This window comes from Carassius carassius, chromosome 31, assembly GCF_963082965.1.
Source record: "Carassius carassius chromosome 31, fCarCar2.1, whole genome shotgun sequence".
NCBI lineage: Eukaryota > Metazoa > Chordata > Actinopteri > Cypriniformes > Cyprinidae > Carassius > Carassius carassius.
In genome coordinates, this window is record NC_081785.1 from 2536521 (window position 1) to 2563970 (window position 27450).

Below are 27450 nucleotides of genomic sequence, written 5' to 3' on the forward strand. Positions count from 1 at the left end.
TTTCGTTTGTTTATTTTACAACATTATATATTCAGTGAACCTCATTGGGATTACTGTTAATGAGAATAAAGCAAAAGAACGATTTTCCCCAATTAACCTTATACGGGATTTTAATTAAAAAACAAAATCACTGAAAAAACCTTATCAAGATGGCTTCTCGATGTGGACATTTTCAGGAAGAGCATTGTGGGAGCTTGCTGGCGTCACATTCACTAGCCAATCAGCAACTCACAATATTTCCGTGCTGTGAACTTTGGCGCGCCACTTTGAAAGAATCGTCTCATCAATGAATTTAAGCGATCATACGCATTGATCAGCTTTAAATCCGCTGAAAAGAGATCAGTGAGGACGTTGTTATAGTACTACAGCTGTTCGCGCGCAGGTAGTATTTGTTATTCATTAGATGCGCTTATATATACAGTAATCTGCTGAAGCGATCCTGCTAAGTGGACATGATGACGTCTACAAAAGAGATCAAGCGTAAGTTATTTTCTATACAAGTTCATCATAAATAATATTATTTTTTGATTTATTGTTATTTTTTGATCCGTACTAAGGAAAAATGTGTATTTCAATTTCACTCGACACCTCCCAAATGTTTTTTTTTTTAATGTTTTTATTTGATTGTTTACATAAGTGTATGTCAGGTATAATTTCCGTTAATATGTAACGTTAAGTTTAATCATATTTACATAACTTTGTGTGTGTATGTGTGTCATAGTAAATTATATATATTTATTTAAGTGTATGTGTGTGTGTGGGTGTGTAAAAATAACCTCTTTTTGTTTTGATTGCTTGTCATATGTGTATAATTTACTATTAAATATAGTTATTTAATATGTGTTGTTTTAGAGGTTATGTAAGAACAATATACTAAAACAATAATACATCTTAGTTGTTTAAATAAACACATTAACACAGTAAATTACATTATTTATATATATATATATATATATATATATATATATATATATATATATATATATATATATATATATACAAACATATATATCCTTTAAAAATTATCTTAGTGATATATTATTAGTACATAAAATACTGCATATTATGGTGAATATATTTTTAGTTTACTGTGTCAGTGTGTTTAAACAACTATGATTTTGTATAATTTAGTAAAATTAGCTATACATGTATAATACAAAATGTATGTAAATAGGTGTATAAGTTGCATTCATTCCTTCATGTGATTGCAGAATTACAGAAGGCCAAGAGTAAAGCTCAAAGCAGCAATAACCTGAAAGAAGAAGCCAATCTTTGCAATCAGCTTGGGGAGGTTTACGCTAAAACAGGTAAAACAGAGAGTGAAGCCCTTAAAAATAAAAGTGGCTTAATGGGTAAAGGTGTGCTGTCTAACCGAAAGGCTGTAGGTTCAAACCCTAGAAGTGTTGCTCAGTGAAATTTCACTATGATTGTGTGACAGTTGATATCAGTTGAATGAATGTATCGTAATCAGCTTGGCACATGTGTTTTCTAGGCGACTATCGCTCTGCTATTGAAGAGCATCGTCAGGAATTGGAGCTGTCTGAGATTCTGCACGATGTGATTGGCTCCGCTGTGGCCAATAGAAAGATTGGAGAATGCTATGCAGAACTGGGGAACATCGAAGCTGCTCTGAAGGTTTGCAAGTACATGTTGGTTATAATCGGAGTGATTACATGGAGTCATTCTCACATAGAGTTTCTCTCTCAGCACCAGAGGCTTCATCTGAATCTGGCTCGATCTGTCCATGACGCAGCAGAGGAGCAGAGGGCACTGGCCACTATTGGACGAACATACCTTTTCCTCTTTGATTCAGATAATTCACGGGACAGCTTGAAGCATGCTGAAGATGCTTTCAAGAAGAGTTTAGCCATTGTAGATGAGCGGCTGGAAGGTTAAAGAATGAATTTATGCATATAAAATGCTACAGTTTACCTGGTTAGAATACTACAGCTAGTATGTAATATGATGATCTGCTATGTTTGCCTGAAAGAGGAAACATTGTATCCTTTATATCAGGTACCGTATCTTCACGAGAGCTGAGTGAGATGAAAGCCCGTCTCCTGCTGAATCTGGGCTGTGTGTATGATGGGATGAAGGAACCGCAGCGATGCAGTGACTTCATACGACAGAGCATCTACATTGCTGAGTAAGGTTTTTTTTTTTTTTGTCTGTAAACAAAAATGCAATGTTTACTACTGGTCAAAGCTTTAAAATAAGACTTTTTATGTTTTTGAAAGAAGTCGGCATTTATTAGATAAAAAATACATTACAAACAGTAATATTGTAAAATATTATCACAATTTAAAAAAACTGTTTTCTATTTGAATATATTTTAAAATGCAATTTATTTCTGTGATGTGCAGCCGAATTTTCAGCATCATTACTCCAGTCTTCAGTGTCACATGATCCTTCAGAAATCATTCTGATATACTAATTTGGTGCTCACGAAACATTTATGATTATCAATGTTTAAAACAGTTATGCCACTTAATATTATTTGTGGATACTATGATACACTATCATATTGATAGGATTAAAAACAATAATATAACTTTTATTCAAAAGTGGCAGTAATGACATTTATAATGTTACAAATGATTTCTTTCAAATCAGTTCTGTTCTTTTTAACTTTTTATTAACCAAATTGAGAAACCTACAATGGTTTCCACAAAAATTTTAAAGCTGCAATTTTTTTTTCCCAAAATTGATAAATGCTATAAAAATGCTGTAATTTAACCAGTTTCATGTCATGAAAATAACATTGGTAACTGGTTAAAGTAAACCAACAAGCAACCAATGAACTGAAATGTTGTGTTTCTAAAATCACTGAAATTCAAAATAATTGAAATGTAAGATTACTAAAAGTATATAACTAAATAACTTATGTAAACTTTATATAACGGAATAATGTAAATATATTTATTAGGACACATCTTTTAGTAGGTTAAGAGTGTTTTAAAATACAAAATGATATTTGTTTTTATTATTTGAGTTTCAACATAAATAAAAGAGCCAAATTTCACTGTAGAATTAATTAGATAATATGAAAGTCTTCACTGCACTTAAGTTGGTACAAAATCTGACCTCTTTTCCTGTAGGAAAAACCACCTTCTAGAGGATCTGTATCGTGCCAACTTTAACCTGGGCAGCATTCACTTCCGCAATGGGCAGCACTCGCGCGCCATGCGCTGTTTCGAGCAGTCGAAAGAATGCGCCCGCAAAATGAAAGACAAGTTCAGTGAGAGCGAGTGCTTCCATAGCATCGGCAAGGTGACAGTCCCACGACATCTCCAGACAGCATCATCATCAGCATGTGCTGGCCTTTACCGGTGTAGTTTGTTGTTTCCTGTCCCCTTCGATGGTTCTTGACATGTGTATTTATTTTTTGCTGTGCATGTCTTCAGATATTGCTTCATCTTGGTGACTTTGCGGCGGCTCGGCGTTCTCTGAAGAAAGCCTTCTGTCTGGGATCCCAGCAGCCGTCTGATCGTGAGGCCGTCAAGAGAGATTTCAAACACGGTGAGATGAAGAACATCTGTGACTCTGAGAGACGCTCCGCATCAGATTTTGTCAGATCAGGAGATCTGAAAGCGGTTTATCTGTTAAAGCTGCTCATTTTAAGGCTTAATGCTGATCTCAGAGCGTAATAGAGATTTTTTTAGTTCGAAATGTTGGCTTCTAGTTGCAGTATTAGCAGACATACTGACATGGTGTTTGACTGAATGTGTCTCTGATGCAGCGATCCGGGGCTGTCAGCTGGAGCAGACGGCGACCGAAGTGACTGATAAGTTTTCCCACGAGGCCATGGATCTGTCAGAGCAGCTGGGAGATCTGTACTGTAAAGTGGGCTGCTATAACAAAGCTCTGGAAGCTTATCAAGCACAAGTAAGATGTAGTACAATACCCCCAAAAACCATTTTTTATATATTGCATCCATATTTTAAATATCTTTCTAATTGATTATTTTGGTTGTTTATTTATTTTCAGTTTATTTCTGTGTAAGCTTTATTTGAAGTTTTGACCTCATGTGTTTTTGCATCAGCTGGTGTGTGCAGAGGTTTTAGGGAAGCCTGCTCGTGAGTTAGCCGTCATTCATGTGTCGCTGGCGGCCACGTACACAGATTTGCGACAACATCACAGGGCCGTGGAACAGTACAGACAAGAACTAAAGCTGAGAGTGGGCAACCCTAAAGAGGTAACAGCCAGGGATCAGAAACTCCTCATACACTGCCTACTACTCCGTTAATGGATCAAACCTGCTGTGCATCATCTTCAGAGATTGTGCAACATTTTTCAGTGATTGTCTTGTGTTTGTGTTTTTCAGGAGTGTTTGACGTGGTTGAACATAGCTGGTTGTGAGGAAGAGATCGGGCAGCCTATGGAGACGCTCGATCAGAGTTTCAGCGCTGCTCTGAGCTGTGCTGAGAGATCAGGACTAAACAAACTACAGGTTGGTTAAAAGAATGCGCACACATACAGTAGTTTAATGTGCAGGAGCCTCACTGTTTTTATGATCTGAAGAGGTTTACATGTAAAAAAAAAAAGTTGCGCTGGCTAGTGGTCAGCCACAATGCTGATAAATAATTTAGAAAGCAGAGTCGCAGATGTCCGATGTATAGAGAATATCACGCTATTTAATTTTATATTTATATTTTAATTTTATATAAGTATATTTATGTTTTTGGCAACACTACAATGCATTAACTTACAATGAGCAAAACTTTTGTTACAGTATTTAGCTATCTTTTTTAATTCAATCATGAATTTAAACCATAGCGCCCTTGAGGAAGTCCCTTGACTCAGTCATTGAACCTATAAGTTAAACCGAGATGTCACTTTGAATTCGAGATTATTTGCTAAATGAAGATGAATGTGTGATCTCAGAGGCGTGTTTTGAGAGCCTGGCTGCAGGCCCAGCGGCACTGTGGCTCCTCACAGTGTGACGACACTGAAGCACGGCTGATGGAACTGTGTGAGAGCGATGGACTGAGACTGGAGGACAGTGAGGAGGAGGATGAGGAAGAGGAGGTGGAGAACAGTGAACCACTGGAAGACAGTGACATAGAGTACTCTGACTCTGGTAATACAGACACACACCACCTACAGAGTTTAGTTTTAATGCATTTTATGAAGATTATTGGAATGCAGATAATGTACTGTAGTGGTATTAGTGTTATTTTAGTATTAGTTATTTACCTTGTAGTATTTATTAATATTTTGAATTGGCTTTTACATGTATTTCCAGTGTTCATTTTATTTTAAGTTTTAGTAATTGTGTTAGGCTGCTTTTGCCATTTTCATTAAGCTTTAATTTATTTCATTTCAGTTTTAGTTTTAGTATTTCAACAATCTTTTGAACAATTTATTTCAGTTAGATGCTAAGGCAATCTTTCTCATCTTTTAAGTTTAAATGTTTCATCTTTTTTTTTTTTTATTAGCTCTATATGATTTTATATGTACAGTTAAAGGGATAGTTCACCCAAAAATCTAAATTATGTCATTAATGACTCACCCTCATGTCGTTCCAAACCAGTAAGACCTCCGTTTGTCTTTGGAACACAGTTTAAGATATTTTAGATTTAGTCCGAGAGCTCTCAGTCCCTCCATTGAAGCTGTGTGTACGGTATACTGTCCATGTCCAGAAAGGTAAGAAAAACATCATCAGAGTAGTCCATGTGACATCAGAGGGTCAGTTAGAATATTTTGAAGCATCGAAAATACATTATACAATAGCAAAAACTATGACTTTATTCAGCATTGTCTTGTCTTCCATGTCTGTTGTGAGAGAGAGTTCAAAACAAAGCAGTTTGTCATATCCGGTTCGTGAACGAATCATTCAATGTAGCCAGATCTTTTTAAACCAGTTCACCAAATCGAACTGAATCGTTTGAAACGGTTCACGTCTCCAATAAGCATTAATCCACAAATGACTTAAGATGTTAACTTTTTTAATGTGGCTGACACTCCCTCTGAGTTCAAACAAACCAATATCCCGGAGTAATTGATTTACTCAAACAGTACACTGACTGAACTGCTGTGAAGAGAGAACTGAGCCGAACCAGATAACGAACAAAACGATTCAGTTTGATTTGGTGAACTGGTTCAAGAAGATCCGGTTACATCGAATGATTCGTTCGCGAACCGGATATCACAAACTGCTTTGTTTTTAACTCTAGTTTTTGCTATTTTTGGACCAAAATGTATTTTCGATGCTTCAGAAAATTCTAACCGACCCTCTGATGTCACATGGACTACTTTGATGATGTTTTTCTTACCTTTCTGGACATGGACAGTATACCGTACACACAGCTTCAATGAAGGGACTGAGAGCTTTTGGACTAAATCTTAAATATCTTAAACTCTGTTCTGAAGATAAATGGAGGTCTTACGGGTTTGGAACAACACGAGGGTATGTTATTAATGACATAATTTAGATTTTTGGGTGAACTATCCCTTTAAGAAGTTATGCAGTGTGCAATACAGCATTTTCATAATGAAAAAGAATGGCTTGGTCCAGTTTGTTTGGATGTAATAAAGATGTTAATTCATGCATGTTATCAGGATGTCTGTTCATGTCTGAGTGAGTGAATGATCTGTTTGTGCAGATGAGGATCTGGAGGGTTATGATAAGACCGTGACGGGCAGGAGGAGGACTCAGAGGGTGAGCTCTCAGAGACTGGTTTATGTTGCGCTTCATTCTCTTCTGATGTATTGTTTGTTCATCTTGTTTGTTGTGTGTTGTTTGTGCAGTGGAACCGACGGAATGAGAAGGGCGAGACGCTTCTGCACAGGGCCTGTATAGAGGGAAACCTGAAGCAGGTTCAGAACTTGCTTGACCAGGTGTGTTTGGCTTTTGGTACTTCACTTTTAAAGAGTGAAATAGCTTTAAAAGATTTGTGCTTTTGCCTTTCTTGAGAATGTATTTGATGCATGTGTTTGTTGTTCTCTGACAGGGTCACCCGGTTAACCTGAGAGATTACTGCGGGTGGACTGCTCTCCATGAAGCCTGTAACTACGGTCATCAAGGTACTGCAGCCTGCAGTTTTAACACGTGTGTGTGTGTGTGTGTGTATATATGTATATGTATATGTAGTATAGGTGTAGCTCATCGGAGAGACTGAAATCTGTTTCTTTCAGAGATTGTAGCTTTACTGCTGGACCGTGGAGCAAATATAAATGACCCTGGAGGTCGAGACTGTGAGGGTGTCACACCCCTGCATGACACCCTAAACTGCGGCCACTTCAGTGTTGCACGACTGCTGGTAGAGAGAGGAGCGTCGGTCACTGTTCGCAATGGCAAGGTCAGTCAAACACATGCTACACAAACCTATTGACAATAAACTTTAATGTGGCATCTGTTGAATTTGTATTTAAAAAAAAAAGAATCTTGAAAGAAATGCATCACGGTTTCCACAAGCGGCAAAATCATCATCATAAACGCATGAACAACATAGTTTTGATTCTTTCTTTTTTTTTATTCTATGCACAATTTTCTTATTTGTACAAACATACTTCTTTATAGGGCCACACTCCCCTGGACACCCTGCGTCAGTGGTTTAAGACTTACAGCCGACAGCTGGACCAAGAGACAAAACAGGAGTGTTTGGAGACCGAAAAACTCATCAAGAGAGCTCTTTCAGGAGACGGTGAGTAGATAAACATTACTGATTTATTTTGCAACATGTGACCCTGGATCACAAAAGCAGTTTTAAGTCACTGGGGTATATTTTTAGCCAAGCCAAAAAAACCTTGTATGGGTCAAAAATAATGATTTTTCTTTTATGCCAAAAGTCATTAGGGTATTGAGTAAAGATCATGTTCCATGAAGATATTTTGTACATTTCCTACAGTAAATATATCAAAACTTTTGGATTTGTAAAATGCATTGCGAAGAACTTCATTTGTACAACTTTAAAGGTGATTTTCTCAATGTTTAATTTTTTTTCACCCTCAGATTGCAGATTTTCAAATAGTTGTATCTCTGCCAAATATTATCCTGTCCTAACAAACCATACATCAATGGAAAGGCTATTTATTCAGCTTTCAAATGATTTATAAATCTCAATTTTCAAAAATTTGAGACTTAAGACTGGTTTTTTTGTGGTCCAGGGTCACGAATGGTTCTTAAATGGCTGACAGAAAATGTATTGCTTATTATATACATTTTTGCATGTTAATGGTGACACATGAGACATTCACAAAATTACTAATGAATGAAACTCCTATTTTGAACAAGAATTACTCAAAAATGTGCATTATTTGTCAGTTGTGTCAGCACGTCCACGGCAGCAGAAGGAGCTTCAGGACAGTCAGCTGTTTGATGCTGAGTATTCAGAACCACTGCTGCGGGAGTCACTGCCCTCACGCCAGCAGATCACTCCCTGTCCCGCTCCAACCGTCCCAACTCCAAAAAACTCTGCTCCGGGACACAGGAGCACCTCAGACCCAGCCCGCCGGCCACGAGGGATGGAAGTAGATGTTTTGTATGGGGTAATGTTGCTTAACTGTCCATTTAAATGTTTCAAATTGTTAAGCAAGAATGCATTTAATGAATTGTTTTTGCTTCAGAACGAGAGCAGTTCTTCGGATCATTCCGACGTGGATTGCTCATTCAGTCCTCTTCGTCCCGTTCGGTCAAGACCACGTTCCCCAGCTGTCCAGTCCTCGCAGGAACTCCCATCCAGTCAGGATGTGCCCTCTGTATATGAGTTCAGAGAGGCCGTGTTGCCCGCACAGTCAGAATCGGGCAGACTGGAGTATCAGAAGGCCATGCAGAATCTGGGCAGTGCCAAATCTCGCCTCTTCTCTCAGAGCCTGTCAGAGCCGGCCTTTACCAGCACGCCAGCAGTGTCAGCCAATAGCAGAACAGCATTGGTACCAGAGGACCAATATCTGGCTGATGATTGGCTGGAGGATGACCTGAGGGATGTGCAACCCAAGAAGAGACGGAGAGTTTCTGAGCACAACGTCCCACGTGAAATAACTTCCAGAAATCAGAATCATTCCTCAGTTTCATCTGAAGCTCCTCCTAGAGGTGTTGACATCTATCTATCTATCTATCTATCTATCTATCTATCTATCTATCTATCTATCTATCTATCTATCTATCTATACACACATGTATGTATGTTTATGTGTGTATATATATATATATGTATATATGTATGTATGTGTATATATATGTGTATATGTGTGTATATATATATATATATATATATATATATATATATATGTGTGTGTGTGTATATATAATTTTTTTGATAATGGTTAATTAAATCCTAAATTTAATGTCTAAACTTTTTTTTATTTATTGTAGTTTTTAAGCTACTTTACATTTTTTGTTAAAGTTATGCAACACACATAAGTTCCTACCACGTTAGTTTCCTTCAACATTATTATTGATAGTTTCTTACAACATGATTAATAATGCAATTTTAATTAATAATGGTAAGTTAAATCCTACATTTAATGTCTAACTTTATATTTGTACAATTTTTGAGCAGGTTTACATTTTTTACCACATTAATTTCCATTAAACTTTTAATAACAGTTTCTTATATTATGATTTATATGGTAATATAACACATTTCATGAAACGCTTTCAAAAGTAACATTTCCTAACACTGAAATTAACATTCATGAAATGGTTTCTGTTGTTTCAGATATTTTTGTATAGTATAATATAATGTCATAATATAGAATACATTTGTATGACCTCAAATATTGTATTTTGTATGATATTAATATAATATAATTAATAGACAGATATCAATGCTGCTAAACTATTTAACTGCCTGTTCACTATTTCTCATAGCAGTTCAGAGTTCCTCCAGTAGGGGTCTGTCTCTGAAAAAGGGCCCTAATAAGCCGCGGCAGGTGAAAATGAATCAAATGCCTGGGATGGTGAATCTAGGCAGGAGGGAGGTCAGCAGGTCACAGAGTCCCATCATGACCCAAGAATCTGAGCCCATCCATGACCATGCACCCCCTACCCATCAGACGATGGTAATGCAGACCTCATTATGCCATTGGCTGTGTTTGGAATGGCATGCTAGCATCCTATAACATGCAAAATGTTATTTTCTCCCTCCAGGACAGGTTAGAAAACACTGGTGTATATACTGTATAGTGCTTGCTATATATAAAAAATAATTATTGACATTATGAAATGTAGAATGTATTAAAATATGATGCAAAGTAATGAGATTATGTAATATGTTTAATTTATCAAGTAGCATTCAGTTATAATTTTGGAAAAAAATGCAGGTATTCTTCATTTTCAACACTTTAATGTAAAAATGTCATAATTCTTTGGCAGTTACTAAACAAATTTGTCGAAAAGGAGGTAACAAATCTGATAATATCTATTTTTGCATAATACTACTCAATGTGTTTGATACTTATGGACTGCTATGTTTATTGAATGCCTTTTTAATGAGTAATGATTATTGTTTTTTCTTTGTTTTTTTTGTTTTAAAGGCGCCAGCATCATTCCAGAACCGAACAGCTCATGTTCCTGCTCCGATCAGGATGAGGGTCAGAGTTCAGGACAATGTCTTCTTGATTCCTGTTCCTCACAGGTCTGCTGCTGCTCTTGTGTGAATCAGACAGTGTTCAGTGTTTAGTTGTGAGTGTATGTAATTGTAGATGTTGTGCAGTGAGGCAGACTCGTGTACGGTGGCGTGGTTGTGTGATCAGGCAGCTCAGCGTTACTATCAGACGTGTGGATTACTGCCGCGTCTGTCCCTGCAGAAAGAGGGCGCTCTGCTCTTACCCACCGATCCACTACTGGCTGTGCTGCACACCAATGAAGAGGTCAGAGGTCATGTGTGTTTTTAGACTTTTTGTAGGGTTATTTTTTGTTTGTTTACTTAATGTATGAAAGTCAAAAATTACAGTCATTTACAGAGGTATTGCAGCAAAACAAACACATTGTGGGAGCAAAATATTTCCCAGAAAAATAATTAATTTTATATATATATATATATAATTTTTTTTTTAGGTTGGGTGGTCATAAATGTATAGTCTAGTGATTGATATACTTTGTTTTACATTTACATCCTTGATTTACTTTTTTTTTTTTTTTTTTTTTTTTATAAACCTGATGCATATACCTGATTTATTAAAGTTTTATATTATATAATGTAATAATGTGCGTGTATATATATATATATATGTGTATATATATTAATGATACAAAACTCCTTTATTTCCTGTTGCTAATTAGTTTATATCTCTTACTAGTCTACGGTTTCTTCTTTTAATGTCATAATAAACCAAAATAAATATTTTTTTTTCAGTCTAAGGATATTACCAAAATCAGAGTTGTATGGTGTAGTCATTCAAATACTTTACAGAAAGTACTTCATTATTAAAAAAAAAAAAATTCTATCACTTTAATAATTAGAAACTTGATGGACACAAACCAAAAAGGTAGTATTAGTCATAATTACACGATTTAGTAAGGCATCAGTGCAATCGCACGATAATAATAAAAACAAATGACTCAAAACAGTAATACATTGTAAATACTTCTAGATGCATTTGAAGTATGAAATTAAATTCCTGTTTTGTTTTATTGTTCCATGGTATTAACAATGTAGCACAGGCTGCTTTTAAGCTTTAAACAAAAGTGTTTGTCAAGCTCCAAAATAAAATTATACAAAGTGAGTGCTGTATTGTATGTCTTCTGGAGCCAATCAGTGTCTTTGTGTGTTGAACTGGCTGAAAGTTTAAGTTGTTTTTCATGGCAAACCTTTCTTTTTTCATCTTCCTGTTCCAGGTTGTGGCTGAGGTGTGTTCATGGGATCTTCCTCCTCTCCCGGAGCGCTACAGGAAAGCCTGTCAGAGTCTGGCAGTGGGTAAGTGTCTCTTTGTTGTATTAAATGTATTTCTCGTCACAAAGAAGTCTGTGAAATTGATTAGAAAGTGTGTTTGTTTCATATGTGTGTGTTAGAGGAGAACCGGCGTGTGTCTCGGCTGTGTGAGGTGCAGGACAGCAGCTCCTGTGTGAACGTCTGTGGACTCAGTTTGCCTCCAGCGTCTCTGACTCCTCTCCTCCGAGCCCTCAAACTGCAGGCCAGCCTCACGGAGCTGCGCCTCTCTGCCAACCGTCTGAACAACGACCTGCTTCCGGAGCTGATGTCTGCTGCTGCCACTATGCCCAGACTGAGGATTTTAGACATATCAGCCAATCAGGTCACTGGAGAGGGGCTCAGAAAAGCCTCGGACACGTTTGAAACGAGGAGTCAAGCTGCTTTCCCTGTAAGTGTACTTGCATTCATCCAGTAAAAAAAAGTTTTTCTATTAGGGACAGACATTACATCAGTTTTGTTTTCCGAGATTTTCTTAAAGGTCCCATGATATGAAAATTTCACTTTACGAAGTTTTTTAACATTAATATTAGTTTCCCTAGCCTGTCTATGGTCCCCCAGTGGCTAGAAATTTTGATAGGTGTAAACCAAGCCTTGGGTGTCCTGCTCTGCCTTTGAGAAAATAAGAGTTCAGACGGGCCGATCTGGAATCTTTCCCGTATGTTGTCATAAAGGGGAAAGGTTACATCCCCTTTCTCTGCTTTGCCCGCCTCGAGAATTTGGAGAAAATGAATTCAGTTTATTTTTTACATATAATTCAGTCGCAATGTCAGCAAAGGCGTTACAAACAGACTTTTACTATATGGATTCGACAGCACCACCACAAACAGTGAGTAACAGTGTTCATTAATGCCTGATCTGTGATCAGTGATTTCTGATGTGTAGCTAATTATTCAAGTTCACACAGACTTTATTTCTAAATCGCTACATACTGTTTATGCATCAGTGAATCAAGCCAGTGACTAAACGATCAACTTCGCATTGTTTCTCTTAGTAGCATGAAACAAATCTGTTATTTAAATTGTGATTAAACTACAGAGAGCAATCAAAGAACTTTTCCTTTATATTGTTCGGCGCTGTCAATCACACATCACGAGTATAGCTTATCTGCACACTTGCCCAAACTGCCGTTATAATGAATGACGTGGTTATGGTGCACAACAAAGCTCTTACTCTATTCGAAGTCGATATTGTGTTTGCTGTTACTTGTGGTGTAAGCATTTTGTGAGAGAAAACGCATGTGATGGGAAAAGATCTAAAAAAAAATTATGCTGTAAACAACACTTCCAAGATTCGTTAATCTCGACAGCTGTAATGGTAAAAAAAAAAAACATAGTAAAAGTATTTGAGATGTAGTATGTAATACATGTAATACACATTTTGAATGCAAAGATGTCAGCCAATCACAACAGTTGGCATTTACTCGGGAGTCTCCCAGAAGACACGCCCCTTCAAACAGAACGTTCAAGCCAGAGGGCTAAAATCAGGATATAAAAATGCCTTTTATTTCTAAGTTTTAAATGTAAAAATCATACTAACAATGTAAGTACACCTCAGAAAACATTAAAAAACATTTAAAAATAGAAAATAATCCACATCATGGGACCTTTTAATGCAATTTTTGAATATTTGGTGAAATCCATTGATATTGGAGATTAAATGCTCTTTTCCCTATTTTTACATTTTAAATAACTGTTAACATTTTATAAAACATCCTCCACATACTAAATTGTAGCATTTGAAATTATTGATTTAAAGTTTTTTTTTATTTAGATGAAATGCTATAAAATTCAATATCAAGCCTTTATATAGCTGAGTTTTAACAAGCATATCTTCCTTTTGATCTCTATAAAGGCACATTGGACCCAGCATGCATGAGTCTACAGCAGAAATCTGCACCTAAATATAGAAGTGTGAATAGAGAATATCAGATAATTGAGACTGACTTGTCAGGATGTGGTCAGGAGTTTTGCTGCTTTCTGAGAAGAAATGAACTACTTCCCTTTTCGGTTCAGTGGTTTCATGAGGAAAGCATTAATGGTCAAGACTAAAAGAAGACATATGAAATTCACCAGCATAACATGTTAACTGACAGATTACTTGTTGATCATAGTCCAAAGATAAGAGTACTGCATAATATACTTTGATGCATACTGTATAATGATGCAGAGTTTTGAGTTTCCATAATAATTTTGTTCTTTTTAATTGAATTTTCTTTCGGTCTCCTTTATATTCTCCTTTTGTCTATGTAGTGTCTAGAGGAGTTGAATTTAAGCATGAATCCTCTGGGTGATGGCTGGACACAGGCACTAGTGAGTCTTCTGTCCAACTGTCCCATGCTGTCCGTTCTGTCCCTGCAAGCCTGCGGCCTCTCTGCACGATTCCTCCAGCAACACCGTCTGCTCTTAGCCAACGCTTTGGCCAGTAAGTGCACCATCAGACACGTCTGATCTGAAGTGGTTAGACCTAGTGATTTTTCAACAACACTTTGGATGTGTTAAGTGCACAGCACGAATTCTAAATATGAGTCACCACTTGGCTGTATGTCACGTCACTTTCACTTTTTTTTTATGTTCTGTCTATTATTTTATGCTCTCATAGGCACTGGGAATATGCGGTCGGTGTGTCTCTCCCATAATGCACTGGGCTCCACTGGTTTCGAGCTTGTGTTGAAGACATTACCGATGCACTGTCTTACACACCTTCAGCTGTCTGCAGTCTGTAGAGGTCCATCTGACCAGCCTGCCATGGAGATCCTCACTAAACTCCTGACACAAGTACGCTGACTTCCCTCTAATCCAGCTTAGACTTCTGTGGACTCAGTGTTTTTAAAAAATAGAAAATTTTAGTTTAATACAACCTCTGCTCCTGCCTGTCAGTCAGTCATCCCTTTCGAAATAATCATCAAAGTCAAAAATGTGTGCTGACGATGTTTAGTATGGGTTGTGGAGAATTAAACTCCAGCCCTGATGCCATTTAATCTGTTTTAAAGTCTGCATCATTCAACTGCTATGTAAATAATATTGATTAAATGTTTGGGTTCCAGGGTGACTGTCCACTCACACACTTAAATCTGTCTGGAAATGGCCTTACGGACCACAGTGTCCTCTTGCTTGCTAGGTGAATCATTCAACTCTTGTCCTACTTATTTGTTACAAAACTTAAAGCATCATTTATATGCTTATCTCAGTTTGCAGCTATATTATCGATATACTTTGGTTATTTTTAGGTGTCTTCCTGTTTGTCCCTCTCTGGTGTCTTTGGACTTGTCTGGCAACCTTTCAGTGACCTCAGTCGGCCTTCAAAGTCTTCTTAACTCCCTCATGGAGGCCCAGCGACCTTTGACCCATCTCAATCTTCAAGGTATTTTCTTTTCTTCCTGTGATATTTCGATTGGATCACCAGTGTCTTGTCAGCTCGGATGCATTAATTTGTCATTTTATTGTGTATTTTGCTTTTGTATCCTGCCAGTGGTTTGGCTTTTGGCTGATAACAGAAAGGTTGTAGGTTCAAAGCCCTAAATGAGCAAGAAGTTTAATCTCAAAGGGAATTTGTAGGTACTTTCCCTATAATAGGTTTACTGACAATTCAGACCTGTGCTATTGCTTTCTGAGCATCTGATCAAAAAATGGGAGAAGTCACTAGTATGAATATGTCCTTCAGTTTCTGACAAGTAACCAATTGTATTGCTCCAAAAGGGAAGCCCGTTTCAACTGAATAAATTAAACAAGGTTATTGTGCAATTCTGACTTTATAACTTCCAATTTTGGCTTTATAACTTGCAGTTGTGAGTTTATATCATGCATTTCTGAGAAAAAAAAGTCAGAATTGTGAGATGAAAAAGTTGCAATTATCTTGTTTTATTTTTTATTTAGTGGCAGAAACTATACATTTATGTAAGTGAAAATAGAAAAATAAAGTAAACTGATATATTATACCCACAATTTCTTCATACAGTGGACTACAGGTAAAACTGATAAAAAAATTTGGTACCACAAATTATTCAAACACTTTGAGCTGACCACGTTTTTCTTAATCAAGATGAGTTTGTTCTGACACAGTTTAACTCTGAGCTCTTGACATATTTTATTACCATTTTCTATATCAATATAGAACTATAGCGAAATAAATTGTGATGTGTACACTAGGTAGCCAACCTAAATGACTTCTAAAAAAACCTTGAACAAAATAAGTTACAATAATACAATAAAACTGCGACATGAAAATAAAATCTGTAGATATAGAACACTTAATAAAAAAAAAAGTAAATTACAATGTTAGTTGAAACACTTGAAAGTGCACTGTTAGGTGTATAACTTCAAACCGGTTCAAATCCCAGATTGCAGCTTTTTTTCCAATATAAAATAATATATAAAATGATTAATACAGATATGTGCGTTCTGCAATTAGATGGTTCATGTTACACCCTTTTTTAATTTTAGATAAAGCATGTCCATTTTACACCGAGCAATAGTAGTGTGACTGAAATCAGTCCAGCTGGTGAAGGTTGAGGTTTGGGTGTAGTTGTGCATAGCTTGTGGGTGTTGAAATAAAGGTGTGAATCTCTTGTTCTTTCACATTGAGTGCGTCTGCTGAGCAAAAACTTGCAGAACAATTTAGGCAAAGTGTTTTAGGCCTCGGTTGGTTTGGCTGTTGCAATTTTGCAACGGCATACATCGCATTACATACAATATAATATGTTTCTTTCTCAGGCACCTGAGAGGGAGAGAGAGAGAAATAGAGAAACTGCTGAAAGAGACGCACGTCTGCCAGAGAGACGAAAAACTTTTGTTCTTAATGTATATGCTGCTTTGTACCGGTTTTAATTGTACGCGGCAATGCTTCAGTCGTTTTGGCAATACAAATATAAAAATATATTCCATTAATAAGAAACTGTCCTGAAGCATCATGTAGGCCTAATCATTTTTAGTTTTATTATTGAGCAATTCCTGCGTTATGGTCAGACATTCACAGTAAAAACCTGAAATATAAATTCTTACAGAATATATTCATTACCATTCAATACATTGAACCATCTCTTTATGTTTTTCTAATTCCCAAACAGAATCCAGACATCCGAAAAGTGTCAGACTATGAACATGTTTTATAGGCTACTTTAGATCTGAGAAATACAGATGCATATGGACGTCACAAAAAAAAAGTTTTTGGGAGACAACATATTTTGTAGACTTTCTGTGATCGCATATAAAATGCTTTAAAAACTTTAACAGGGATGCCCCTCGCGTAAGGTTTTTCTAGTTACTAGTAGTCGTTCATTCAAGTCATTATTCAACTAATCGCAAGTTTATTTTAAATTAACACAGTCTAATCCATAATGAGCCTTAATATGTTATCCTATATTTCTTTAGGATAATATAACACATGATATATATTATATAAATAATGCTGCACACCTTTTCAAATCTAAAATACGGTGTAATCATTTTTAACTTCGAGTAAATATAAGGACAGGCTCATAGGCATGACATTTTATCCTGCTTGAATTAGTTCCAAGAATCGAACCAAATTTTCATCTGAATATTAAATATTTTAACTACAGTGTTTGGCTTCCAAATTCCGCCGACTGCAGCTGTCAAATGTAATTTACTTGCTGAATAATATTGAAAGTGTCTGAATAAATGTTTGTTTGAATGTATGTTGCAATACCATATCATGAAGTAGATTTCAAATGAACTTAAAGTGAAGACACATTTCTGACACTGTTTTCTAAGCATTGTGTTTTAGTTAATAAGCTGCATGCAGTCACATCATAATCTTGCAACTTACTGTGTCTCACAGGAAAGCTGTTTGAGAAGCTCATTAGTGCAAAATTTGAATCGCTGGATGTGTCATCATCCATCTAAACAAACTGATAATGATCGGTGTTATTGTGAATGTGACTCACCGTGTCCTGTCATATTTCAAGTTCCTCTTGTTCTTCTTAACAGGCTGTCAGGTGTCAGGACCTCTGGGTGATGTTTGTTTAGACAGTCTGTCTGATCACATCCGAGATCTGCGTTTGTGCTCCCAGAGACTCAATAAACTAGACCAAGATGCACTGCAGCAGACCTGGAGACGGAGATCAGAACACGTGCATGTCTTTTCTCGCAACTCCAAATGCATGCTGAGCATCACAGCGACTTCACAATAATCTATTTCTGGCAGTAGCGTTAGTCTAATGGACAAGTGCTTGAAAAAAATTCTGTAAATACTTTCTAATTGTAGAATGTGCTGTTATTGTGGTTTTTTTTTTTATTATTATTGTAATTATTTGTATGGACCCATATATTTGTTTATCCTTGTGACTCAAACCCATTAAGTCTTTCTGCAAATTGTCTTTATTGCTGATTATTTGCAAAATTATGAGTTTGAAATGGGCGTGAGATATTAATGTGCAGTGGTGTTGGACCAAGAAACAGACCAATAAATACTAATTCAAGCATCCTCTGTTTATAAAAGTATCTCCAAGAGCAAAAACGTCACAAAGCAAGAGTTTCATGCATTTATTGTCCATTTAATTAAAGGAAAAAGAGAGCGAGAAAACTGGTGTCAAACAGATTGTACAGTATACCACAAATATGCACAAATAAAAACTTGTGATCTCTAAAATCTCAATAGTCATACCATTAACTCTAGTGCACTCTGCTCAACTTTCCCAGCTGAAGCGAACACTCGTGGGCTTTTCACACTTGAAATCGTTAACCCTGGGTTATCTTGCTTCATGTTTTACACTGCTCATAATTTACCAATTAATCCTGGTTATTCATACGCCGACGTTTCGCACTACTTTCTTAAACTCTGGGTTAATGTGCTTGTTTACATATTCGTATATAAAAAATACATCTCCGTGAAGAACGTGTGCTATCAGGATAGGGTTTGCCAAGAAACAAATTGAAAAAGTAATCCATTAAGTGAAAATCTCCAGTTATTGCATTCATGCATTTGTATGAGTGCACAGCCGTTTGTGTCGGTATGCATAGGAAAAGCACATGAAACATGATACTTACTTCTTTAAGTTTATACAGCCTAGAAAGTGTGCAAAGTGTCTCTCTTTTTCTATCTTTCTCTCTCTCTCTCTCTCTCTCTCTCTCTCTATATATATATATATATATATATATATATATATATATATATATATATATATATAATCACTAAAAGCTGTCATTCTCTTCAGTTCACTGCAATCTCACAATGTTCCGTTAATTAACAATCAATCAATTTGCTGCTTTCCAGAACACAAATAGTCGTACACATTGGAGTGTTTGCCAAATATGTTTTGCCAATATCAGATGTTGCCCCTGATTCCCTGTGGCCCTAAACGGCTGCTTATCTCGCTTATTGGTTAAGTCGTGCACAGAGTTTATATTACTGTCTAACGTAACATTCTAACACCACATCGTTTCAAAAAGTGGTTCTAACTCAGTTTCTAAATTACAAGTGTGAAATGTTCCTTTACCCAGGGTTAAAAAATAAATAAAAAATTGGGTTTAGAATGACAGTAACTCATGGTTAAGTACAGTGTGAAAAGCCCTTTAGAAACAAATAAAAAAGCATATTTTTTTCAATTTATCAAGGATTCCTTAAGGTCATTAACTCTATTCCTTTTTCTTGCAAACACCAATGTTAACACAGATGGTTTTGGCGTCATCAGTTGTTGAAAGTTCTTCGACAAGAGTGTCCGTGTACTTGTTCACAAACTTCCTACACAGTGATTTCAGGAAGCCAATCTGATCACAGACATCTTCAAGCTTCTTTTTAATTTCCACCTGTAGGAAAGTGACGAGCAGATTTAACATTAAGCCATTGTTCTAACACAAATCTGTTTAGTAAAGCTTATGAAACAATAGGCTACTGTTACCAACCGCAGTTGTCCCATTGGAGATTCGTTTTTTCAGCTTCCCCATGGCCCACTTGCAAGCCCAGCACAATCCAGGGAGTTGTTCTGTTTGTATCTCACCCTATTAAGAGAACAGATACAGAGTCAATAGTTTAGATACAGTATGACGATTAGAATCTAGCAGTTCAAAACGGACATGAAGACTAGCTGTTTGGAAACCATTTCTAAACTCAACTGCTTCTTGTAAAAATGCTCTTTTTCAGTATATGACAAAGATCTGAACTCTTATCATGATCGATGCAACAGTCAGACTGATTAATCAGCTGACAGTTAATTGTGTTATTTATTGGTCAATTTATAATTGTTAATTCTTCCATATAAAATGATCATGTAGTTTTTCCATTTTCAAACAGCAGTTTGTGAGTTTTTAACACAAGTCATGGAAATCGTGGGAAAACAATTATAAAAAAAAAAAAAAAGGAAATTAATGCAATCTTAAAAAGACATGCAAATAATTTCTATATTAAAAATACATTTTTGAGCACCAATTATAGATATAATACACAATCTGGTTAAAGCAGTTCACTGTGCTACTCTACAAGTGAACATAAAATGGGATCATGATGAACGTTCATGATAAATGAAGTTAAGAACTCACAGAGCTTTCTTCAAGTTGATTTCCAATAGATTCTTTTATGTGCATTTCCCAGTGAAGAGCACAAGCTGTGAGGAAAAATGCACAATAAATGTGAGAAATTAATATAATGCATGACTTTAGTTAAATATCGAGAATATGATATGTATATTTTGGTCACTGGTTTTAGTATGACCAGCACTGAACTTAATCCGGTCCAAATCGGTCTATGCTGGGTTTTGTGTGTGTGTGTGTGTGTGTGAGTGAATGTGCCAGCTTGACACACAGAATAAAAATGAATAAATTGATAAAGGTAACAAATTTTACCTGAGGATATCAGCAGGGTGATCAGGACGATTCTCCGCAGCATCTTGTTTGGAAAAAAGAGTGAACACAATGAGACTGAAAACTCTCTGCTTGTTGTAGGTCTTTGGTGACACTCTTTTTGAAACAGTTTTTAACCAAAAACCACAGACAAAGAGAGACCAGTAGCACCCTCAACATGTGAAGATGATGTACACTCACTCCTGGCATTACTTCTTTCTTTTTTACATCCTGTATGTGATCCTCAGGGTGACATTTGTGAAAAAAAATCAAAGAATTGAGGGTGTTTTTTTTTTTTGCTTGCTGTTTTATGCTATGCTAAAACAACATTTCTTAATTTCTAGGAATGCAAAGAAATACAAATAATATTGTAATTGACATATGCAAATAGAATAATGAGACACATACCTGTACATATTCAGTATTGTTTATTTTTGATCACAGGGCTTTGTTGTTGTTTATGTGACAATATCATGATGTCAGATAGTAATAAATATGATTGCACTCAAATTGAATGTTCTGTCATAAGGTATCTCCAAAAATGCTGCAGTGCTGCCAGGCAATACTAACCCTGTGCATTAAACAACAATGCAAAAAAAAAAGTTTAATAAAATATCTCTGAGAAAATATCTTATCTTATACTGTTATCAAATTAACAAACAGTAACTTATTAGTTAGTTGTGCATTTGTTTCAGTTATAGTAACCCACACATAACAATTATTTTAAATATGATTCACATGACACTTTTTTTTTGTACTGGAGGTGTCAAACTCAGTTTCTTTAGTGTCACACCCCTGCAGAGTTTAGATTCAAGGTTCATTAGAGGGTAAGTTCACCCAATTATCACAATTATGTCATAAATGACTCACCCTCATGTCGTTCCAAACCCGTGAGACCTCCGTTTATCTTCGGAACACAGTTTAAGATATTTTAGATTTAGTCAGAGAGCTCTCAGTCCCTTCATTGAAACTGTGTGTGGGGAAGTCGTGGCCTAATGGTTAGAGAGTCGGACTCCCAATTGAAAGGTTGTGAGTTCGAGTCCCGGGCCGGCAGGAATTGTGGGTGGGGGGAGTGCATGTACAGTTCTCTCTCCACCTTCAATACCACGACTTAGGTGCCCTTGAGCAAGGCATCAAACCCCCAACTGCTCCCCGGGCGCCGCAGCATAAATGGCTGCCCACTGCTCCGGGTGTGTGTTCACAGTGTGTGTGTGTGTTCACTGCTCTGTGTGTGCGCACTTCGGATGGGTTAAATGCAGAGCACAAATTCTGAGTATGGGTCACCATACTTGGCTGAATGTCATGTCACTTTCACTTTCACTATACTGTCCATGTCCAGAAAGGTAAGAAAAACATCATCAATGTAGTCCATGTGACATCAGAGGGTCAGTTAGAATTTTTTGAAGCATCGAAAATACATTTTGGTCCAAAAATAGCAAAAACTAGAGTTAAAAACAAAGCAGTTTGTGATATCCGGTTCGCGAACGAATCATTCGATGTAACCGGATCTTCTTGAACCAGTTCAACAAATAAAACGGAATCATTTGAAACAGTTCGCGTCTCCAATAAACATTAATCCACAAATGACTTAAGCTGTTAACTTTTTTAATGTGGCTGACACTCCCTCTGAGTTCAGACAAACCAATATCCCGGAGTAATTCATTTACTCAAACAGTACACTGACTGAACTGCTGTGAAGAGAGAACTGAAGATGAACACCGAGCCGAGCCAGATAACGAACAAAAGATTGACTCGTTCACGAGTCAAGAACCATTTCTGTCAGACGTGTCCGATTCGAGAACCGAGTAGCTGATGATACTGAAAACCGATGCAACCTGTTCTTGACTCGAGAACGAGTCAATCTTTTGTTCGTTATCTGGTTTGGCTCGATTTTCATCTTCAGTTCTCTCTTCACAGAAGTTCAGTCAGTGTACTGTTTGAGTAAATGAATTACTCCGGGATATTGGTTTGATGTGAACCGTTTTAAATGATTCAGTTCGATTTTGTGAACTGGTTCAAGAAGATCCGTTTACATTGAATGATTCGTTCGCGAACCGGATATCACAAACTGCTTTGTTTTGAACTCTCTCACAACAGACACGGAAGAGAAGACAATGCTGAATAAAGTCATAGGTTTCGCTATTTTTGGACCAAAATGTATTTTCAATGCTTCAAAAAATTCTAACTAACCCTCTGCTTACAAAAGCGAAAAGTTCCTTTTTTTTATTGTGAATATATCATGCATTGGGTCTGATGCCCACTTGTGGAAAATAAATGATATTTCTTGCATTTTTGGGGCAGATATATATTCAGAAAATAAATTTTGACATTTTGTACACAGGCCTATACATACAATTATGATGTATTTATACAACAGTTATTTCTGGTCCTCGAATCTGGGAATAAGGGAAAGTGTTTGTACATTTTGTTGCATATATTTCAAATTACTTAAAATGATGACAAATTTGTTTGTTTTTCATGTCTCATTTTTATTATATAGATGCATGCAGTCACATGATAAGCTTGCAGTAGCAGCATCTTGCGGTGTCTCACAGGAAAAGCTGTTTGAGAAGCTCATTTGCACAGAATTTGAATTGCTGGATGTGTCACCAGCCACCTAAACAAATTAATCATGATCTCTGTTATTGTGAATGTGACTTACTGTGTCCTGTAATGTTTGTAGTTCTTCTTGGTCTTTATGAGAGGCTTTTGACGATCTTTCTGCAAATCATCTTTATTGCTGATAATTTGCAAAATGTAAGAAATCATGAGTTTGAAATACTGTATGGTGCTGATGGACCAAGAAACAGACCAGTAAAATATTAATTCAATAATAACTATTCTAACAGTTTTATCTCTAGTGTACTCTAGCTCTAGTGCAGAATTTCACCAACTTTTCCAGCTAAAGCAAGCGCTCAAGGGCTTTTCACACTTGAAATAGTTAAAGGGATAGTTCACCCAAAATTAATCACCCTCCAGTTGTTCCAAACCTGTATGAGTTTCATTTTTAGGTTAACATATAAGAAGATGTATACTGCTTTTTTTCGGTTCAAAAAAGAAGACATTATTTAAAAAAAATGATTTCACCTGTCCATTTAATGAATTGTAACCTTCTAGCACACGCATGTCTGCCAGATGTCTGTTAAAGATCTCTTCATCTGGAAAGCATCTGCTGTGTACAAACATCTGATAGACATTTTTAAGATGTCAGTTTTACATTCATTCTAAATCATAAGCATCTTCAGTTTCTTTTAGATACTACACTGCGTACTGCGTCGTAAGCTGTTAGGCTGAGACGCTATGGGAAAAGTCCTCTGAAGCCCTTTTCAATCACGCTTTGAAACTGCACGACCATCAGCCCTTCTCCCTGCTCTCCGCTCTCTAGCAGCTTGCCACTCTCTAGCAGTTCACTGTTCCCAGCAGCTCTGCTCCCGCGCCACTTCCCTAGCGCCTGGTCAGTGCAATGCTCGCAAGCTGCCTGTAGTGTCTTTTGTGCTTCAACCCTTCCACCTGCTTTTGCTGAGGTTTGTATAAAAAGAGCAAATTTCCTAGAGCAAATTTTATGGCGTTGTTTCAAATGTCTCCCCACAGCTGTGGCTCTTGCAGGGCAGAGAGAGTTTTTGCCCGTCTACTTCTGCCACCTAGACCAGCGTCCTTCTGCTAGCGTGAATGACTTGGTCTCTTTTGGTGGGTCCAAGGACGAGCCGCTAGAGGACATCTTGTCATTAGCGGCCTCAGATGCCGAGGATTGGTCGGGCTCAACTCAGAACCCCGCCCCTTGATGTCTACCCAGCTGGTCGACGCCAGGACTTCTGTGGACACCGAGCTGATCCGTGTCCTGTCCAAGGCTGTCGAGGAACTCGGGCTGGAGTGGTCTGCGCCTGAGAAGCCCTCATGCAGCTGACTAGATGAGTGGTTCCTGCCAGGATGCTGCCAGGCCCCTTCCCAGAGGGCGGCATCGTTCTTCCCTGAGGTCCACGAGGAGCACACGAAGTCATGGTGTGCTCCTTACTCTGCCCTCCTCAAAACATCTGCCTCTCACACCCTCACTGCGGTTGATGGCGTGGGGCAGAAGGGCTATGAGAAGATCCCTCCAGTAGATGAAGTCGTGGCCGCACATCTGTGTCCGCCTGCTGCCATTGGATGGAAGTCTAAGGCGACTCTCCCATCCAAACCATGCCGGACGACTTTGGCTCTCGCGGGACGAGCATCAGCTGGCCAGGCTGCTTCAGCACTGCACTCCATGGCGGTGCTTCAAGTGTACCAGGCCAAGCTCCTCCACACCTGGATGGAGGGGCATATAAGGATATGATAGGAGAAAGCAACCAGCTGTTAAAAATACAGATGCAAAACAGAAAGAAAATTAAAGGGTATTTACAGATGAATTGTGATAAAGGCACGGTTAGCTTTAGAAAAAAGAAAACAAACATGGAAGATAAAACCAGGTTTGAGGAAGGAGTAGAAAAAAATTGGAGGAAAGATAGAATAATAGAAGCACAAGTAGAGGCTATGGAAGAAGAAATAGAAGAGAAAATCAAAGAATCCAGAAAAATCCAGATACAAGAGGTAAATAATTTTGTAAGAGCGATAAGTAAGTTGTTTGACAGTAATGAGGATGTGCATGAAGGAAAGGAGTTATTTGATAACAGAAAATGGGAACAGGGCAGAGAAAAGGGGATGCTCAGACCACTGCCTGCACAACTCCCAATTTTAATCAAGGGTGAGCAGGGACAGTATGTCCCCTGGGCTTCACAGGACCTTGAGGGGCTGGTCAATCATCTCCTAGATATTCACGAGGGGGCTGGAAAGTGGATCAGGGTGTTTGAGGAAGAAACTATGTGCAAACTTTTGGCTGTGGAAGACATTAAAGCTTTGCTGGCTAAAATTCTAGGAGGGGCAAAGATGGATGAAATTCTTCAAACAACTACTCTAGACAGAGCAGTGAACTCTCATAATATGGATGTAATTTTTTTTGAAGTATTGAAAAAGTGAAAAGGTGGAAGCAAGAAACTGAGGGGGATCCAGAAAGAGACCCATGAATGGCAACATTATTTAGCCCACTTACAGCAGTCCCTCCAAACGCACACCCGATCCCTGTGCCCATAATTAACATTTATACTCAACAGCCAGGACCAATGGGATGGAGAACAAAAAACATACAGCGAGGCCAGAGAGGAATAGGCAAACCTTATACTGGTCCTCCAAGTGTGTGCTGGGCATATGGAACAGCCCGGACATAATAAAAATGACTATCCCACCTATCCAACAGTAATAGTAACCTCAGGGTGGAAGGGGAGCGAGCTGGCAACAGCCTAACCAAGGTCCAGTACAGGGCCCAGTAAACCCTTGGGGAGGATTCCAATACAGGCTATTAGGGGTGCCCAGAGAATCCTACAGGGGAGAGTCAGCTTCCAATTTTAACAACTAAAGCTGATAAAGAGCCTTTTATGCATATTAAAATAGAAGAAAAAAAATACACCCATGATGTTAGACACAGGTGCTTTTTATACCTGTTTAAATGTAAAATATGCTTCACATCTCCCCTTGTCCGGAAAATTTACAAAGACAATAGGATTCTGAGGAAAAATGCAATTAATTCCAATAACAGCTCCTGTGTGTCTGCAAACAAAAGATTGGACATTGGACATTTGGACATTCCGGTATCGAATCAGATGCATTATGTAAATTAGGGCTACAAATTTGGTGCTCTCTAGAAGGAATATAAATTGATTCAATAAGAACAGAAACAAAAATTGTAGTTGCAGAGCCAAAAGCAAATGTTTATTGGATAGGACAGATAGAACAAGATGTGAGACAGACAGACAATAATTGGGGAAAGTTTAGTGAAGCACAGATTCCTGAAGCACAGCTATCAAAATCAGAATTTCAATGCACAAAGATAAATTATATCAAAAGAGGGATGAAAAATAGAACAAAAATGGCAAGAAACAAAAGGACAGCAGATTGAGATAGTCTCCCAGTACATCATAATAGGTAAACAGGGAGCAGCTTTAAATATACCAGATGGTGAATTTGTTAAAAAATGGTTGAGTGTAACTAATTCTTTCCCACATATTGCAGAATATGTAGGACAAAATTGGGAAGCAAAAGATTTAGGACCAATGATGAAAAAGACTTGCATATAATAATAAACATTAGAACTTTTTCCAGCTGAAGTTCCAAACCCACACACGTTACTGATGAATGTCCCTACTCAGAGGTGGGTAGTAACGAGTTACATTTAGTTCGTTACATTTACTTGAGTAATTTTTTGGGGTAACTAATACTTTTCGGAGTATATTTAAAGATGGGTACTTTATACTCTTACTTGAGTACATTTTTTGGGAAAAATCTGTACTTTTACTTCGTTACTGTGGGCGACGCTCCTCTGGTTACTTTATCTTAATGCAATAAATGTTATAAATGCTTCAGTTTATTCCAAACGCGCAGTCTGCTTTTCTCTGCGCAATGAGCGATGCCCATTCGCGAATAAGCGGGATAATGTATAGAGAGGCGGTCGTTATAGCGAATAACAACCCCGACAGGCTGAACAGGACCCCGACACGAAGCGGAGGATAATGTAATCTAACGTTATACATTATCCCTTACGTAAATAACAGGGAGTGAGAAGCAGACGGAGCTCAACACACTGCCACTCCAGGCAGCTGCCTAAACGCTTGTCTCCTCTTCTGCTGCAGTTCTCCCCACTCTCAGAGTCAGAAGTTTACATGAAAACACTGTATATTTCCCTCCATTGTCAAAATCTAACACCCGAGAAAACA

At 37.5% G+C, this 27450-nt stretch overlaps 2 protein-coding genes and 1 long non-coding RNA gene across 4 annotated transcripts in view; 1 reads left to right on the forward strand and 2 right to left on the reverse strand.

Moving 5' to 3' along the window:
• Positions 1-252: 252 nt before the first annotated feature.
• LOC132111326 (tonsoku-like protein) lies at positions 253-18482 on the forward strand. Its single transcript, XM_059518528.1, has 28 exons — positions 253-480; positions 1212-1307; positions 1493-1635; positions 1708-1891; positions 2017-2146; positions 3099-3270; positions 3405-3519; positions 3740-3885; positions 4043-4195; positions 4325-4450; positions 4885-5080; positions 6606-6661; positions 6751-6840; positions 6954-7026; positions 7138-7301; positions 7523-7646; positions 8261-8490; positions 8569-9034; positions 9818-10005; positions 10480-10580; positions 10659-10815; positions 11783-11861; positions 11957-12264; positions 14126-14297; positions 14475-14650; positions 14920-14993; positions 15103-15236; positions 17822-18482. The coding sequence occupies exons 1-28, from the start codon at positions 453-455 to the stop codon at positions 18022-18024; spliced, it is 4284 nt and encodes a 1427-aa protein (XP_059374511.1). The 5' UTR covers positions 253-452; the 3' UTR covers positions 18025-18482.
• On the reverse strand, positions 18362-18910 carry LOC132111327 (uncharacterized). Its single transcript, XR_009424785.1, has 2 exons — positions 18515-18910; positions 18362-18483 (listed from the first exon to the last, which is right to left on the reverse strand). It is a non-coding gene; the product is annotated as an uncharacterized LOC132111327 (long non-coding RNA).
• Positions 18911-19011: 101 nt separating this feature from the next.
• The window catches only part of LOC132111331 (antimicrobial peptide NK-lysin-like), a 30038-nt gene continuing 21599 nt past the window's right edge, over positions 19012-27450 (reverse strand). The window contains exons 1-5 of one of the 2 annotated variants that reach the window (XR_009424786.1): positions 20672-20857; positions 20369-20433; positions 19736-19831; positions 19251-19639; positions 19012-19203 (exon numbers count right to left, since the gene is read on the reverse strand). Coding sequence is in view for 1 of the 2 variants with exons in the window: in XM_059518537.1 (XP_059374520.1) it covers positions 19469-19639; positions 19736-19831; positions 20369-20433; positions 20672-20714 (375 nt within the window). In the remaining variant the exon portion in view is untranslated. Of the gene's footprint in view, positions 19640-19735; positions 19832-20368; positions 20434-20671; positions 20858-27450 lie in introns of those variants that run through there. The other variant, XM_059518537.1, reaches the window with a different exon arrangement.

Excerpts from the sequence above, each read along its gene's own strand:
- LOC132111326 (XM_059518528.1), top strand. The coding sequence starts at position 453 with ATGATGACGTCTACAAAAGAGATCAAGC. Across the intron at positions 1,636-1,707 it reads ACATCGAAGCTGCTCTGAAG|CACCAGAGGCTTCATCTGAA; the intron begins GTTTGCAAGTAC and ends TTTCTCTCTCAG. Across the intron at positions 10,006-10,479 it reads CCCCTACCCATCAGACGATG|GCGCCAGCATCATTCCAGAA; the intron begins GTAATGCAGACC and ends TTTGTTTTAAAG.